The sequence below is a fragment of the Sminthopsis crassicaudata genome, chromosome 6 (assembly GCF_048593235.1).
Source record: "Sminthopsis crassicaudata isolate SCR6 chromosome 6, ASM4859323v1, whole genome shotgun sequence".
Taxonomy (NCBI): domain Eukaryota; kingdom Metazoa; phylum Chordata; class Mammalia; order Dasyuromorphia; family Dasyuridae; genus Sminthopsis; species Sminthopsis crassicaudata.
Window position 1 is genome coordinate 209,486,136 of NC_133622.1, and position 19,093 is coordinate 209,505,228.

At 32.8% G+C, this 19,093-nt stretch overlaps 1 protein-coding gene across 1 annotated transcript; it reads right to left on the reverse strand.

Moving 5' to 3' along the window:
* Positions 1–16,939: 16,939 nt before the first annotated feature.
* Positions 16,940–18,063, reverse strand: LOC141547093 (olfactory receptor 5M5-like). Its single transcript, XM_074275450.1, has one exon. It carries the CDS (start codon positions 18,061–18,063, stop codon positions 17,125–17,127), a length of 939 nt encoding a protein of 312 aa, XP_074131551.1. The 3' UTR covers positions 16,940–17,124.
* Positions 18,064–19,093: the final 1,030 nt, after the last annotated feature.

A 19,093-nucleotide genomic window follows, 5' to 3' on the forward strand; every position in this document is an offset into this window, starting at 1 on the left:
GGTAGTTCTCAAAATATATATTTGAACCTTCTCTTCTCTGTGCACCTTTACTCTTGATAATCTCATTCATTCCCAGAGAATTTCTAGGAAAAAAATGCTGTCTGGATCTTCATTTTGAGCCATGGCTCCAATTGCCAGTAAGGCAATGCCAATTTAATATTCTAGTCACTGCAAAGTCAACATGTGCAACATGAACTTATACTTCCATTCTTCCCCCTCCAAAAAATGAATAAATTCTACCCTTCTTCCAAACTTCACTATTTCTCTCAATGAATCACCATACATTCAGTTCCCAGTGTTTAATATGTAGTATTTTATTTGGCTCTTTTTACTTTTATCTTTCAGAACTAGTCTGTAATCAAGTTCTATTATTTCTGCTTCTTCAATGCTTTTCACATTTACCCACTCCTCTCTATTTCCACTACTACCATCTCTAGACAGGGCTCTAATATCTCCTGCCTGGATTTTTCCAATAGCCTTCGAAAAAGTGTTCCATCATCCATTATCTTCTATTTGTTAAATTTTAAATGCTTGCTTCCAGAATAATCTTTCCTATAAATAGATATCTTGTCAGGTAGACTCCCAAGCATTTTATATTGTCTGGAATAATCTTTAATGGGATTTTTTTATCTCTTGGTGCTAGTTTTTGCTGATAGTATATAGAAAAATTGATGATTTGTGTGAGTTTATTTTATATCCTGCAACTTTGCTGAAATTAATTATTTCAACTAGCTTTTTAGTTGATTGTCTAGGGTTTCTAAGTATCATTATATCATCTTCAAAGAGAGATATTTCCATTTTCAAATTGTCTATTCAATTTCTTTTTATTGTCTTATTGCAATAGTTAACATTTTAAGTACAATATTGAATAATAGTAATACTAATAGACATCTTTGCTTCACTTCTGATTTTGTTGGGAGGCTTCAAGTTTATCCCCATTATAGATAATGCGTGCTTTTAGTTTTAGATAGATATTACTTATAATTTTAAGAAAGACTCCATTGAACTCAATGCTTTCTAATGGTTTAATGGGAGTAAATTTGTGTTTTGTCAAAGGATTTTTCTGCATGTAATTGATATAATCACATTGTTTTTGTTATTATAATAATGATGATAGTTATTATTATTATAGATATGTTCAATTATGTTGAAGTTGTCCTAATATTAAACCAGCTCCACATTTCTGAGAAAAAAAAATCTCACCTGATTATAGTGTATGATCTTTGTGATCTATCACTGTAATTTCCTTACTAGTATTTTAAATTGGTCTATAGATTTCTTTCTGTTTTTGCTCTTCCTGATTTAGTTATCAAAACTATATTTGCATCATAAAAAGACTTTGAAATAGGATTCCTTTACCTATTTTTTCAAATAATTCATATTGTATTGGAGTCATTGTTCTTTAAATGTTTTGTAGAATTTACTTGTAAATCCAAATCTTGAAGATTTTTTTTCCTAGGGAGCTCGTTAATGGTTTGTTTAATTTCTTTTTCTAAGATAAAATTATTTACACATTCTCTTTTCTCTTCTGCCAATCTAAGTAGTTTAAATTTTTTAAAAAAGCTATTTTACTTAGATTGTTAGTTTTACTGGAATGTAATTGTACTAAATAATTTTTGACAATTGATTTAAAGTCATCTTCATTGGTAGTAAATTTATCCTTTTCATTTTTGATAACAGAAATTTGGTTTTCTATTTTATTGAACAATTGAGGTAATCTAGAATTTCTCTACCCCCCCAAACCAGTTTTAACTTTATTAGTTCAATGGGTTTTCTTACTTTTTATTAATTTCTCCTTTGAGTTTCAAGATTTCTATTTTGGTGTCTAATCGGAGGGTTTTAATTTGTTTGTTTTTTTAATTTAGTTGCATAGTCAATTCATTTATTTTTTTCTTTCTCTCTTTTATTGATGTATGGATTTAGAGACATAAATTTCTTTCTAGGTACTGCTTTGATTTCATCTCACAACTTTTGGAATGTCTTCCCATTGTTGTCATTCTCTTTAATTAAAAAAATCATCCATTATTTCTATGATTTGTTCTTTGACTCAGTCTTTGGAATTAAATATTTTTCAATTAACTTTTAATCTATGCTTCCTCAGCCCCTTATTAAGGGTATTTTTATTGCATTATGGTCTGAAAAGGGTGTATTTAATAGTTCTACTTTTCTCCACTTGTTTTATGCTCTGATACATAGTCAATTTTTGTGAAAGTGCCATGTGCAACTGAGAAAAAGGTACAGTCCTTTCTATTTTTATTCAGTTTTCTCCAAAGATCTATCATATCTAAATATTCTGAGACTCTGTTCCTATCCTAGACTTCTTTTGAATTTATTTTATAGTAAGAACCTAATATCTCATTATCTCATTAGCACTTAGTAAGAACCTAACAGGTTAAACTTTTCTGAAAGCGGAAAATTGAGGTGCCCCATTAGTACAGTTTTACTATTTTCTCTTGCAATTTATTTAACTTTTTTCCTTTAAAATTTTTATTTAATGCCCTTTGGTACCTATCTGCTTGGTGTTGATATTACTTCACCATTTATTCTTCTTCTTTCTTTCTTTCTCTCTTTCTTTTTCTTTTTTTCTTTTTGGCAATACATTGTTTCTCTGCTTATCCCTTTTCATTAAGACTTTTTGCTTTTATTTTATCTGACATCATGATTACTACCCTTGCCTTTTGTTACTTCACCTGAAGCAAAATAAATTCTGCTCTAGCTATTAATTTTAACTTTGTATCTCTGTTTCAAACATGCTTCTTATAAAGAAGAAATTGTTGGAATCCACATTATAACCCATTATGCTATTCACTTACATTTATGGGTGAGTTCACCCCTTTTAAATTTACAGTTAAAAGCACTAACAGTTTCATGGTTGGATAAAACTTATTTCTATTATAGATATCATCTTCCCATATAGAAATATAAACAATTTGACCTTGTTGAGTCCTTTGTGATTTCTATTTCATTTTTACCTTTATATGTTTCTTTTGAGTCTTGTATTTGAAAGTCAAAATTTCTATTCAGCTTAGTTCTTTTCATCAGGAATGCTTTAAAGTCCTCTATCTCATTGAATTATTCATTTTTACCCTTGAGGGATTACACTCAGTTTTTCTGGATAGGCTATTCTTAGTTGAAATGCCAGCTCTTTTGCTTTCTTGAATATCATATTCCATATCTTCTGTAGCTTTAAAGTGATAAGTGCTAAATCATCTGTGATTTTAATTGATTCTATTGTATTTTAATGGTTTCTTTCTGGTTGCTTGAAGTATTTTTTCTTTCTGGAATTTGTCTATTGTATTTCTGAGAGTTTTCATTTTGGGATCTCTTTGGTAGTTTCTTTAAATTTCTACTTTATCCTCTCTTTTCAGGACATTAGGACAATTTTCTTTAATATTTCTTGAAATATGATGTCTAGGTTCTTTTTTGAGAATTTCAGGTAATACAATAATTTTAAAAATTATCTCTCCCCAATTGACTTTCTAGGTCACTTTTTTGTCTTATGAGATATTTCAAGTTTTTTTCTTTCCTTCCCCCCTATTCTTTTGACTGTTTTATTGTTTCTTGTAATCTATTGGAGTCTTTAGCTTTCACTTTTCCAGTTCTAATTTTTAAAAAAATTATTTTCTTCAGTTTATTTTGTACTTCTTTTACCATTTGGTCAACTGTGTTTTTAAGGCATTACTTTCTTCAGTATTTTTGTGCACAATTCAAATTTTTTTCTTTGAGGACTTGCTTGCAGATGTTTTGACTTCATTGTCTTCTTCTGAGTTTGTATGTCTCTTGATTTTAACTGTCACCATGATAGCTTTTTGTTGTCAGGTTCCTTTTCATTTTAATCTTTTTGTTCATTTCTCTTTATTTTTCTTGATTTGGAACTTTATGTTAATGTTAGGCTCTGTTCCTAGCATGGGGGAGTAAGAAGGATGCTCTCTGAAACTTCGGGATTTTTTACTGTCTGTTTTCAAAGATAGTTTTGGTGTTTAGAACTTTTCAGTTCTTCCAATGTGTTACAATCTGAGGAGAGATGAAGATATTGCTCTCTTGATCTGCACGTTGGTCTATGCCCAGGAAAGGCCCCTGATCCCTAGGGATTGCTTCTCAGGGCTTATCCTCTATTGGGACCAGAAACACTGTTCCTCAGGGTTCCTGATCCTTCATGGTTGGAAGTGATACTTTTCCTATGATACTTTTTCCTAAGTGATACTTTTTCTATGAGCTTTCTCTCTCTTATGCAAAAGTGTTTCTTTTCTGCCCTTGAAATTCAAAGTGGATTTAGGCAATGTAGTTGCCAAACAGTTGCTCTAAATGTTACTACTTCCTCTTAACTGAAAGCATTTTTGTCTGCCTTTGAACTATGACTTAGAAGTATTTATAGGCAATGTTTATAGGTATAGGTCAAACAATGTCTGTTCCAGCATCCAGTACTAGCACATGGATGCATTGTTTTCTCTTTCTAACCAGTTTCCAAGTCTCTTTACCATTTTCAACTAGAGAACTACAAAGGTTACTACTGTTTCTGTCATCACTACCTAGCCCTATGAAGAAATTGAGGGGATTGGAAAAGCAAATTGTGATGGAAAGTAAATGAACCACATTGACTCCATCTTGTGTCTTAATTCTGGAATTAGCTCATTTCCACTCCTATTCAATCATGGGTTTATTTCAACTTCTCTATTGCAAGGAAATTTTATTCCATTAGGGAAACTGAGACAAAACTTTGTTCTATCATTTCAGCTATTTTTATTTTTCCTTTGTTTTCAAAGAGAGCCAAAATGATATCACAATTTCACAGTCAATGTACTGTGTGTCTGGCTGTGGCTGATCAATATGAAACTATTTGACTCTTACCATAGGTCAGAAACAAATGGTCCACATACTCATTTGGGAAAGAGAGATCTCTAAAATATATGCATCTCATTTTTTTTAGCTACCACAATTCTGCTTTGTTATCTTTGATGCAGGCATGCCATGCTAAATAATCCCATGCCAGTGTCTCTTGTGTCTCACAGCTGATACCAAAGTTCTTGAGCAAAACTTGAGAATTTCCTTGTACTGCTTCTTCTGACCATATGAGAAGCTGCATTGTATAACTTGTCCATAAAATAATCTTTTAGGCAAACATATATTTAGCATTCAAAGAATGTGACCAGATCACCAGATTTGTGCTCTCTATAGCAGAGTTTGAATGCCTGGCAATTTATCTCAACAAATGACCTCAGCCATTGGTACCTTCTCTTACCTCAGTCTCAGAGGCTGCATTGAGTACATATTCATCTGTGAACCAAAAGTGATGTATCAGCTCTTCTTTGACTTTATTCTTGCTTCTGGCCTTTTCAAGTTAAATAATTCACAATCTATGTGGTAGTTTACCTTGATGCCATTTTCATCTCTATTGAAGATGTCTGACAATATCAGTGAAAACATCATGCTAAAAAGCAAGCACACCTTTTTGCTTCATTCCATTCGTGACTAGGAAAATATAAGAGCATCATTTATTATCCAGAACCTATGCAAACATATCATCATGAAACATATATAAATACTGATGAATTTCTCCAGAAAACAAGATTTTGCAGATTTTTTATAAGCCATACTACTGGTATTATCAAAGACCTTGATTAGATTAATGAATATTGCATACAGACTTCTATTTTGCTTCTAGGATTTCTCTTGAGTTTTGACAGGAAACAAATATCTTGTCACCTGTTAGCCCATTATGAAACTGCACTGGCTCTTGATGATTATCTTTCAGGTGAAGAATCAGCCCTTTAAGAAAGACTCTGGCAATAATCTTGTTGGCAATGCGGAGAGATGTCCTCTGTGGTTTTCATAGGAAAACCTATTTCAACCTAGCACTGTGTGATTAGAAAGTTGCACCACCTTTATCTGCTATTTAGAACTAAGCTCTTAACTAAGGACCTAGGTTATGTTGAACAGAAAACCTGGTCAGATCCAAAGATTTATACAAGGTGTTTTCTCACAATTATTCCTCTCAATTCACCCATATGAATTATCTGAGAACTGTCCCCATACTGATTTATCAGTTATTGTTTCCATGTTCCTTTGATCATTCATAGATATGTGGGGGGAATGAGAACCTTTTTTTTCTGATTTCAGGGAAATACTTCTGTTCACTCTTCCCCTCCCAACTTGGAAAGTCCCTGATCTTTCTTCTAGTTAGAAATTAAATTACCTCATTTTTCTCTCCTGATTAACTATTTTCTTTTAATTAATTGATATTATTTGACTAATTGTTTTTAGCATATAAGATTCACTCCACTCCTCTATTCAAATTCCAGACATAAGCTGAGGAAGGGACCAGATCTCAATATGCTAGGTAATTGGTATACATTATTTAATAAATCAATATGTTCAGAAGCTTGAACTGAGTCATTTTATCTTTTTACCACCACTGATGTTTCATCTGCATGGGCTTCAGGTCAATCTCCTTCCCCATGTCACAGATTTATCTTTCTATCCTCTATGTTTTCTTGGGTTGGAAAAATGTCTCATGAACCTTTGTGGCTTTGCCAATCCAGAATTTAATTTAAGGCATTATTTTAAAGTTGTTTGAAGGGAATGTTGGGAGAGGTCAGCTAAGTGCTTTCATTGCATCACCATCTTGGTTCCACCCCCAGAAACCTAAAAAGATATCTTTAAGGCATTCCTTTATTTAGAGCATTTTATTTAGAGCATTTACATGATCTGCCTCTCCCCATTGCATGTAATATAAGATTCATATTTCATGTCCTAAAATTTTCTGCTGTTGTTGTTGTTCAGTTGTTTAATTATTCTTGCCTCTGGATTATAGCACACCAAACTCTTCTATCCCCCACTATCTCTCAAAATATATCTAAGCTCATATCTGTTGCTTGCATGTCACTATCCTTCTTATTTTCTGCCATTTCATTCTCCTTTTGCCTTCAATTTCCCCAATATCAGGGTCTTTTTCAATGAGCACGGTCTTCTAATTATGTAGCAAATAATATTTAAGCTTCCGTTTCATTATCAGACCTTCCACTGAATAGTCTCAGTTAACTTTTTTTAGTATAGGTCAATTTAGTCTTTTTGCTATCTAGGAATTTTCAAAAATCTTCTCCAGTACCACAGCTTGATTCTGTGGAACTCATATTTCCTTATAGTACCATACTATTGGGAAAACCATAACTTTGACTAAAATGGTGATACCCCTGCTTTTTAATCAAACTATCCAAGTTATTCCATAACTTTCTTTCCAAGAAGCAAGCATCTTTTAATTTCATGAACAATGTTGCCTTCAACAATGATTTTTGAGTTAAAGAATACAAAATATGATACTACTTCCATTTCTTTTTCCTCTGTTTATCAAGAAATAATAGGACTATTTGCCAAGATTTTAGTTTTTTTATGTTAATCTTCAAGCTAGCTTTTACATTCACTTTTTCCATACTCATTAAGAATCTTATTAATTCTTCTTTATTTTCTGCAATCAAAATTATGTTGTCTTCCTATTTGATATTTCTCCTAGCAATGTTAATTCCAACTTTTGATTTATCCAACCTGGCATGTGTGACACATACATATAAGTTAAATAAATAATGTATGGTATTGCCTGTCATCGGGGGGAGGGAATAGAGGGAGGGGGGGTAATTTGGAAAAATGAATACAAGGGATAATATTATAAAATATATATATATAATAAAAAAAAATAAGTTAAATAAATATAGTGACAATGTAAATAAATATAGTGACAATCTACAGCCTTATTGTATTTTCAAATTTTAAACCAGTTGGTTATCCCATGTTTAACTCTTAATTATTGCTTCTTGACTTGCATACGTGTTCCTTTGGAGACAAGCAAGATGATCTGGTATTCCCATCTCTTTGAGAACTTGACACTTTTCATTGTGATCCACACAGTTAAAGAATTTAGTGTAATCAATGAAGCAAAAGTAGGTTTTATTCTCTGGAACTCCCTATCCCAACCAAGCAAATATCAGCAATTTGGTCTCTAATTTCTCTGCCTGTTTGAGTATTAGTCTGCTCTTCTGATTTCTTTTTCTTTGTTCACATATTGCAGAATCTGAAGCATAATCTTGCTAGCATGTGAAATGAGTACTTGTTTGGTAACTTGAACATTCTTTGTAATTGCCCTTCTTTAGGATTAGTGCATAAACTGATCTCTTGGGCCACTGTTCATTTTTCTAAATTTACTAGTATATTTGCTGGCTCAAGTATAATGGTCACCTTCTGACATGCTATCTTCTTGTGTCATCTCTTTTATAATGTGAACTGTCCATGGAGTTTTCTTGACAAAGATACTGGAGTGGTTTACTATTTTCTTTTCCAGTAGATCACCATTTGTCAGAACTCTCTTCTGTGACCTGTCTGTCTTGAGTAACCTTTCTCAGCACTGAAATACACAAACGCCCAATTAAAAAAAATGCTATTTGAGAATTTAGAAAAGCAATTCAAGGCCACTAAAATGCAAGATTAGGGACATGTCATATTCACCCCCATGTATTTTGTTGATTAGATTATTAAATTGATAGGTTAGGGGAAAGTAACATTCAGGTAATATTCAGAGTGTGAATTTTCATTGTCAGAATATGTCAGAAATTGCTAAAAAAAAAAAAGCAATTTATTGTGTTTTTTAATTGCTTAGACTGAAGAAAGTATTAGTAATTCAGGTTAAACTTAAAAGTATGTGTGCATAAAAATGCAACCACACAAGAACTAGATACAGAAGTTGTAGCTTTACAAAAATTCATATTGAAAAGACATAGGAGTTTCATTGGGTTTTAATTTCAATGTGAATCAATAATATTTCATAGCAACCCAAAAAACCCAATGCTTTTTTCTAGATTATACTAATTTAAAAGCAGCATGAGGGACATGATCTGCTCATAACAAACCTGGATTATTGTATTTAATTCTCAATATGACATTCTAGTAAAGACATTTATTGACTCAAGTATATCTAGTGTTAGAAGACTATAATGGTTAAGGTACTTGAAGCCACTCTCACAGTTAAAATAAATGTGGATGCTTGGCCTAATGACAAGAAGACTTGTAAGATCTAGTATAATTGCTATTAAGTACTTGCAAATTTGTCCAGGGAAAGAGGGATTATACTTGGCCACTGTGGAAGAACTGGCAAACTTGGTTAGAAGTTACTCATCTTCATATAGCATGATCTCAAGGCATTTTACTACCTTGGTCACCCTTCTTTTACTACTCTCAGGAACAGCATTATTAACGCTTTTTCAGAAATGTTTTGCCCAGAACAGATAACAAAAATTTGCATATGTTGTCTGACCAGGACAGACTATAGCAGAACTATCCACTTTTATAGTTCTGGCCATTCTACCTCTCTTGGTATGGACAAAAACTAGATGAAATTTTTAACTGCCATATATATCCCTCTGTTGAATCACTAATTTCAGTCCACTAAAAACCCCAAATGCTTAAAAAAAAAACTATTATCTAGCAATACCTATTCTACTTTGTTTTAATGAAGTTAATATTATGTTTTTGACTAAAATGTAATACTTAACATTTATCTTGATTAAAGTTCATCTTCATTGATTCAGTCTAATGTTCTATCCTACAAATCTCTTTGCATCCTGAATATCATCCAACACAATAGCTATTCTACTTAGTTTTGTTTCATCTACAAACTTGATAAGCATATTGTCTGTGCTTTATCCAACTCATGTGAAAAAATGCAAAATAGTATGAATACATAATATTTCTTTATATCTACAAGAATAACATAATCTTTCAAATGCATTGCTAAAATCTAAGTAAACCATATCCATTAGGTTTCCCCAATATATCAGTCTCATAATTGTAAAAAAAAAAAAATAAGAAATGAGATTAGTCTGGTGCAACCTATTTTTGATGAAGTCACTTTTAAATTTTACAACCAGAATTATGTTGATATCCATTGATAGTACAATCTAGAATATTTCCAAATTAAAATTCAGCACATTAGAATAGACTTTGTATCCTGCAGTCCAGCTAATATGGATGGACTTATTCCTTTCACATGTTCCATATTTTCTTACCTCTGAGCTTTTGTCAGAGCCTTTCCTTTTGCTAGGGATGTTGTCCATTCCCACTGCCAAATGAATTGCTATGCATTCTTTATAGACAAAGGAAAATGTCACCCACCAGAAGTTCTTCCCAAACCATCCAGATAATAATGACCTTCCTTCTTGAGACTTTACATAATTCTTTAAATTCTCCTATGTACTTGAACATTGTTCTGCATCACAATTATTTGTCTTTTTGTCCTATCTCCTAACTGACTTAAGTTCCATGAGATCATGAGTTATATATAAGCTTTATTTCTCAATTATTTCTCAATAAGCAGTTTTTACATAATAGATAATAACAAATTTTTGTTATTTCTTACTCAAGAAAATTTATCTTTCTTAATTTTGTATTATGCATTCTAAGTATTTTATAATTTTGTTCAGAGTAATAGCTCAGTAACATGGTAAATGATGCTAAATTCCTGAGTCTACATTTCTTAGAGTCCCACCTTTAATTCCTCTCCACCACTTTGCTCTCAGCATGTCTCAACTAAACAGGCAATGGTTAAGCAATGAATTGATCCCAGGAGTTCTAAAACTGCACATGTCTGATTTAGAGCCAATGGATTTCTGACAAGCTGAATGAAATAATAAATTTTAAATGAAAAGTTTTGTGCCAATTTGCATACAAAATGGTCTAAAGCAAAATTTTCCCATTGTAAAACTCAATATGAATCATAGTTGTTCAATTTTGTCAATTTTTTGTGCATTCAGAAATTGTCATATGACTTAATGGAAAGAAAGTTAGTTGTTTACAAAGCCTAGAAGATCTAGGGATAAGTTCTACTTCTGACATACACTGGATGTATAATGCTGGTCAAGGGACTTAAGCTCTCAGTGCTCCAAGCAATTCACAAAGACTATAAATTTCAGCAAAAATAAACAAAAGAATGACATTAATGGAAAGTGTTCCCTTATCTGGGATATCCCTATACCAGTGAAATTTCAAGTTCAGTCTCTATCCTTACCTATGACCCCAAATATGAAATTTTATAAAGTTGATACATGTTTATATAAATTGTATATTTACACACAAAAAAATTATTTGAAAGGGTAATCTCAAAAAGCCTGATTAGGCTTGCTGTATGTGCTAAGGATATTTAGAGAGACAATGGCCTTGCTCCATGGATTTAGCTTTATTTTTGTTTCTTTCCTATTTATTTTCTCTCACTCTCTCTATGTAGAAGAGAATAAAATAATGTCTTGAAAAAGTTGGGGAGCCCAAACTCAAAGATATTTGGTAATTTATTGAGCATATAACCCATGCATACATTCTAATCAAGTATATATAGTATAACTTTCAAAGGTCAAAATTGAAAAGTCTTGGTAATGGTCAGCATAAATTTGATTGAAATTATCTATGGACACAACCCCAGAGACCGAAAAATTCAATCCAAATGAAAAATTAAACCTGAAGGCATTATCTTACTGGAAGGAACCTGCTTAGTACCTGGGCCAGAAAATCTCCTGTGGGAAGTAGAAAAGCAATTTAGACAAGACTCTGGAAAAGAAGGGACATGTCATCCCATAAAAAGAAAAAAAAAATTTAAATGTTTATTTATCTTATCTAGGAAAGGTTATTGCTGATTTTATGGGGGAGACAAGAGTGGCTGCTTTTCTAAAAGTTCTATTTCAAAACTACTTTTGGCTTAGGAAAATGGCAGAAGCTACTCTTTTCATGAAGAAGAAATCACTCTATAACGAAAGACTTCAGTTGAGCTGAAAGCTGGAAGGCAAAAAAAATCTCCATTCACCCACAAAGGCTGTGCCTGGCATCACTTAGTGAACCTGAAAATCCAAGAAACATCTGGTGAAAACAGGGATTAGATCCACGGAGAATCACATAAGTTACCACCAAGAAGACATGATCCTACATTGTTGAAGGGGTGAGTCTCACTTTCATATGAGTCTCCTGACTGCATATAATCCCCATTGTGTGCCCCTCCACTTAGGTATCCTACCCATAAATGTTTCCTGCATGCCTACCCTTTCCCATGGTCTGTCTACGTTCCCTACATAAAAGATACTCCATAATGTACTCATTTTATGTGTTCCCTACTTATATGCCTTCATGAATATCTCCTGGTCTAACATTCCCTACTTACAAGACTCATACCTACATTTATTCTTGACATATATGTCCCATCATACAGGTAGCATGGCCATATATATATTCTACACACATATTTCTCCACATATTTTTCCAATGTTGTTCAACACTTCCTACTGATGATATATAAAAGTGGGTGAACATGAACCAAATATATGGGGAATAATTTGTTGCTATTTTTCTTATTATGCTATATCACTGAATATTTTTGATTTGCACTGATATTGTCCTCTGGTTGGGTCCATGAACTACATAGAGTTTTAATGGATGAGATCCCAGAATATATTGAACTTGGATTCACTTTTCTTGGGAAACTGCTATGAGGGTTGAATGGTGTCTCTCAGGTTCAAGTTATATAACACTCTATTTTTTGGAAGCTAAAAATTGTCAAGTTTCCATCATTACAGCAATGCATAATCATTTATAAAGCATCTGCTATGTGCCAGATACTATGCTAGTATACAGAGACAAAAGAACCAGTTTCTGCTTCCAATAAATTTGCAATATCTAGGAAAAGGACAACATGTATACTTATAAGTAGGTAAAAATATTTACAAAGAAAATAAAAAATAAATATCAGATAATTTGAGGAAGGCTCATCACTAGCTAGGGGAATCAGGAAAGGTTTAATGTAAAAGATAGCACTTGAACTGAACTTTGAAAAAAGGCAAGGATTCTAAATGTGAAAGTGAAGAAACAATGTATTCCAGATATGGGCAACAACCTCTGCAAAGATATAGAGGTGGACTGCATATGATGGATAAAAAGCATAGATCAGTCTAGAAAATATATGAAAAGGAGTAATGTGTTATAAAACAAGGGAAGTAGTTTAGAGTCAAATTATGAAGAGCTTCAAATGCTTAAACAGAGAAATTTGTTTTTAAGCAATAAGAAGCTACTGAAAATTCTTGAGCAGGGGATTAACAAGATCTTATATGTGATTTTGGAATATCACTTTGGCAATTTAGGAGAATGTGGATTGAATAAGGCTGAAGCTAGAGAGGTGAAGAGACTAATTAGGAAGCTATTTTACCTTGACTGGAGAATTAATAAAGACATGAACTAAGGTTTTGTCATTCAAATGAATAGAATATGGCAGATATGAAAAGCACCACAAAGAAAGAATTAACAAGGCTTAACAACTTTCTCAATAATGAAAATAATGAAGAGAAAAACACTATTCCAAGATTTTATACCTGGGTGACTAGAAGGATGATCACACTCCTATAGAGCTAGTTTACAAAAAACCCTCTGTTTCTAATGAGTGTACAATATGTGGGAAGAAATGACATATATACTTATAAGTAGATATGTTATATACAAAAATTTAAATTCCTAACAAAACTATGGAATTTATAAGTATCATCTTAAAATGCAATTATTTGTAAGATAGGGATCAAAAATGGGTAAAAGTTTGCTTTAGTATTTGATTTAAGGCTAAATGATCATTTTCTGGTATATTGAAGAGAAATTCTTGTTCAGCAGTGGGTTCAGGTCACTGAGGTCCTTATCAGTGCTGATATTCTTTGATTTTGTAACTGAAGCATTATTTTTAAGTGTAGACACAGCATTGCTTTTCAAATCAGATGATGTACATTTTGTATATCAAAATAATGATGTTGGATGTGGAGGAAGGCAAAATAGGGAAGGTGAGAAAAGGATTTATTTTGAGAACAATGGTCACAAGGTCTATTTCAGGCATGTGGAGTTGGAGATGCTTGAAGAATATTTATTTGGAAATATCCAATATATACTTGGAAACATATGCCTGGAACTCAGAAGATATACTAGGGCTGGGTATATATACCCTAATCTATAGATTAGGAAGTCATCTGCATAGAGATGATAATTCAACCACTGGAAAACTGTGGAGTCAGGTAGACAGACAGATAAACTGACACAGAAAGGAGACAGAGACAAAAAGAGACAGAGAAAAAGAGAGAGAGAGACAAAGAAGATCTAGGATGGAGGCTTAAAGTACATTCACTTAAGAGGCAAGACATTTTTTCCAGGGAAAAAAATCCAGAGAACTTTTTATTTTTTAATTTTTTATTGAATAATAAACCTAACAATAGAAGCTCTCATATATAGTGCTTAACAATTTCCAAAGTGTTTTTCTTACAGTAAACCTGTGAGATAGATATGTAGGACAGTAGAATTATTATCTCCATTAGCTGAATACAGAAACTAAGGATCCAAAAAGTTATGTGACTTCCCCACAGTGTGAAATCCTAAGAGAGAGCCCACATTTTCTGAGTCTAAGCCCAAAGCGTTTGTCACTATACTACAATGTTTCTCAAAATTATGCTATGAATATGATCATCTCTAACTTGTAAACTATAATGCACAAACTACTTATAGTAATGTGTAACATTTTCAATTTGCAATATGCTTTTTGAAAACATTTTAACAAAACTGATTTGAGATTACAGATTTTCAGATTTTCATCTTTCAATTCAATTGACTTCAATAACCTTTTATTAAGCATCAACTGCATGCAAAGCCCAGTAGTTCACTCCCTTCCAACACAGGCATATGACTACATTTTATCAGCTGATTTAGGCAAGGAAAATATTGCTAGAAGTAAGCCCAGATAATTTTTCAAAGGAAAATAGAGTTGAGGTTTTTATTCAGTGAATATAAGTTCCTCCCTGTTTCTGCCTCTCTGAATTTGATATATTTGGGGATGCTAATGCTTTTGGTGAGTACTCTATATTGTTGCCAATAGCCACCAGTCGGTACTTCTCGTGTTGCACAATTCTTTTCCTTGTGTTCAAAAAAATCCTACATCAAGCATCTATTCAGGATGCCAGAAACCTTTCCTCATATCAATCTCCTTGTTCTCTCAGGTTCAACTTTTGCCCACTTCAAATGGAAAATCTCTCTTCCCCTAACACTGTTTGCTACTTTCTGTTTTATCTAACAAAACAAAACAGAAACACCTCTTAATTGTGACAGTGCTAATGATAGGGATGATGTCTTCCCATCCTGCTTCTTTATCTACCAAGAAGAAAACCATACTTTATTCAGTGAACATATACATAATTCAAATGTTCAATAAATCTCTAAAGACCTTGAAAATTACACAGATGTCTTCAATAGTATCATATAAAATATCTATCAACCTCCTCATCTTCTAGTTTTTATATTTTAATATATAATCTTAAAATTCTAAATAAAATTTATAATTTTTCTTATTTAATTCTAGTTTGTCTAATTATCTGTATTACAATAGTTTGTTCTCTATGTTTTTCAATGAGGATAATGTCAATTATACATTATCAGTTAATAAAATATTTAATCATCTAGCCTCAGAATTGAAATACAATTTCTAATATCATTTCTACAAGGGGAAAAAAGCAATGTAATTTTCCCTTTAAGCAATTGAATAACAAACAAAATTTTAGAACACAAACTGTTGGTAAATTAAAAAATGTTTGTCATTAGACTTCTAGTTTGGGGTGCTAAAAAGGATCCTCGTGTAGTATTAGAGGCTCTCTATAACAATCTAGCTTTTATATAACTGTGTGAACTTACCAAGTTACTTAATGGCTTAGAGACTCAAGTTTCCTTTGCAAAATAAGGAGTTCTGACTAGATGACAACTAACCCTTTGTGGCTGTGTGATCCATAACAATTCAAAATGGTTGGACCCAATTGTCTATGAGTAAAAAAGCAGATTAATAAAAATAGGTTAATATTGCCTATTGTTCAGACTGTTCATAGAGCTGGCCTACTTTTTAATTCATTTACACACGTGTTAATTAAATATCTACCTGGCCAAGGCACTGTGACATATATACTATATATCTCCAGATAGAGAATGCATGAAATTCTAAATTCTGAAGAAAGTAGATAATAGGGTGAATTACATTTAAGAAATCAAACTATACTTCCAATATCCCATAATAAGTTTTCTCTGAAACAAAATTCATCTAATTTACATCAATATTTTCCAGGGATAATATATGCCTGTGAATCACTGAAAATCACCATCTCTGAAAGACCAGAATTTTAGGTCAAAGGACAATAAAAATAGAAAGAAGCCTTGTAGTAGTAGGTAAGCAACAACAGTTATAGGCAAGAAATAACTTAAAAGATATTGAGAGTTGCACAACTGGAAATGAGTAGAGAGAGGCATAAAAAAATAGAACAAGAGATAACATCATGAAAACCTCCATGTAATCTTAAGAGACCTCAGGAGCAGCCGTATAGCACATAGGATAGATTCCCTCTGGAAGATTTATAGGATGGCATGGATGAGAATCACATGACATGAGAAAAGTACAATGTGTTTTTAGCATGCATCCCTAAAGAGAGTACCCATATCAGTAGGATTACAAATCTATTGATATATCAAAATATGATTTTCATATATGACCTGAAAATTTTATTTAATTATTTTATTGTCTTTTACAATATCTTTGTACTTAGATCTAGTCTATGTAATGTGTAGCCCATATAGCTGTAGAATTTTGACTCAATATAGGATTATTATACACATTAAGTATTCTCGGGTTTTTTTTAAAAAACAAATAATCTATTTTAATGAGATAAAAGGTATAACTTAAACTTAGGATCTCCCCAAACTTCTGAATCTTTTAAAGAAAACAGAATATCTGTATGATTGAATACACTATCTGTTATAGAGTAAGGGTTCCTGTTACTTTTGTCGCTGAAGTATAACTACATTTTGTTCTCTGATTTCTTAGCAATTGCTCAACAAACTATTGATCAGAATGAATAAATATTCTTAAGCAACTACTATGTGCAAAGTGTAGCATCAAGTGGTAGGGGTACAAATTTAAAAATGAAACTTCTCTGCCCTTTAGGAACTTATATCCATCTGTGGTCACAATATCAATTAAATCTGTTATATAGGCCTTGTCTCTCCACATGCTCCTCTGTTCCACATCTGTAGCTCGGCAGAATTCATTCATTGTGACCTTTTCCCCTCTAGGATCTTTTTTAGAGTATCCTTCACTTCTGTGTTCCTGAGGCTGTAGATCAGTGGGTTTAGCATGGGAATGACAAGACTATAAAACACAGAGATGACTTTGTTATATTTCCAGGAATTTCCTGCTCTTGGCTGCCGGAGATACATGAAGAAGAGAGTCCCATAGAAGATGATGACCACTGTCAAGTGGGAGGCACAGGTGGAGAAGGCTTTGCACTTACCCTCAGAGGAATGGATCTTCAGAATGGAAACCAGGATGCAAATATAGGAAACAAGAACAGTCAGAAGAGAACTAGTTAGATTTAAAGCAGAGAAGATCAAGAGCTGTTTCTCCTTAGAGTGAGTGTCTGAACAGGACAGTGCTAGAAGTGGTGGGTCAGCACAGTAGAAGTGATGGATGACATTGGACTCACAAAAGGATAATTGAAAAGTCAGAATGGTCTGTATTATTGAGTTCAAGAAACCATAGGTGTATACACCAATCACCAATTCACTACAGACCCTTTTAGTCATGATGGCCGTGTAAATCAGAGGGTTGCAAATAGCCATGTAACGGTCATAGGCCATTGTAGCCAACAGGAAACACTCTGTTGTAGCAAAAGCACTTGAGAAGTACAGCTGTGCAAAGCATCCTGAGAAGGAAATGGTTTTCTTCTTCACAATTAAGTTTTGTAGCATCTTGGGTCCAATTGAAGATGAGTAACAGAGATCAATAAAGGCAAGGTGACTAAGAAAATAATACATGGGAACATGAAGTCGTGAATCAAGCTTGATTAGGACAATCATTCCAAGGTTTCCAATGAGAGTGATGAGGTAAATTGCTAGGAACACAACAAAGAGGGGAACCTGAAGCTCTGGACGATCTGTGAATCCCATGAGAACAAATTCTGTCACAGCAGTATGATTTCCTCGGGCCATTTTTTCTGGAACTTTTTTCTGTTGCCAAAAAGAAGGAATTTGTCTTTAAAAATATTTCACCAGATAGCAAAAGGTGCTGAAAAGTGATAATACTTTTCAAATTCTATATCAATGGCAAAAGCTAAGGATTAAAAGACCTTCCATAACCCTTTAGATTATTATCTCATTCTTCAAATCTAGGGACTCTAGAGATTGCTACTGGCTTAGAAAACTGCTTCTTTCAATTCAGGTCCATAACTTTTCTGTAATTTATAGTCAGAGAATTATTTAAGGAACTTAGAGGTTAAATGATTTGCCTAGGATCTTTTAGCTTGGATTTATCAAATGCAGGACTTAAACCCAGATCTTCTTCGAACCAGGACCGAATTTTCATCCATTACACAATACTTTGCCTGTTTCTCTGTGTGTGTGTGTGTGTGTGTGTGTGTATGTATGTATTTATATATGTATCTATACTTCAGACAAATTAATTTATTTCTGTTCCTTTAATGAATTCATCATATGCTTGCCAAGAAATATTCTTAATACATAGGTTAGAAATTAGACAACATTACTATACTTATCAAAAATCTTCACCAGGTCCTCATTGCTAACTGAAGAAATGCCAAATGCTGTAGCTAGATAGGAAAGAATCTCCATAATCTGTTTCCATTACTCCATATTAACCTTCTTTGTATTAAATTAAATTACTTACCATTCACCAATATAATCCTGCCTTCTCCTGTGTCCATACATACACACAATCCATTACTTATATTTGGAATAGACTCCCTCCTTATTTCTACTTTATGAAAATCTGTTATTTATTCAGAGTCTTGGCTCAGGCGCCATTTCATCTCTGAAGTCTTCTATGATCCTCGAATCTTTCAAGCCATTCTGTTCGGTTTATACCATTTTCCCTGTGTTTATATTAATATTAGCAACTTATATTTACATGAGAAATTAAGGTTTACAAAATACTTTCCTCATAACACTGTGAGGTAAGTAATGTAAATATAATCTTTGTTCTTCAGATGAAGAAACTTAGATA

Excerpts from the sequence above, each read along its gene's own strand:
- LOC141547093 (XM_074275450.1), bottom strand. The coding sequence starts at position 18,063 with ATGGCCCGAGGAAATCATACTGCTGTGACAGAATTTGTTCTCATGGGA.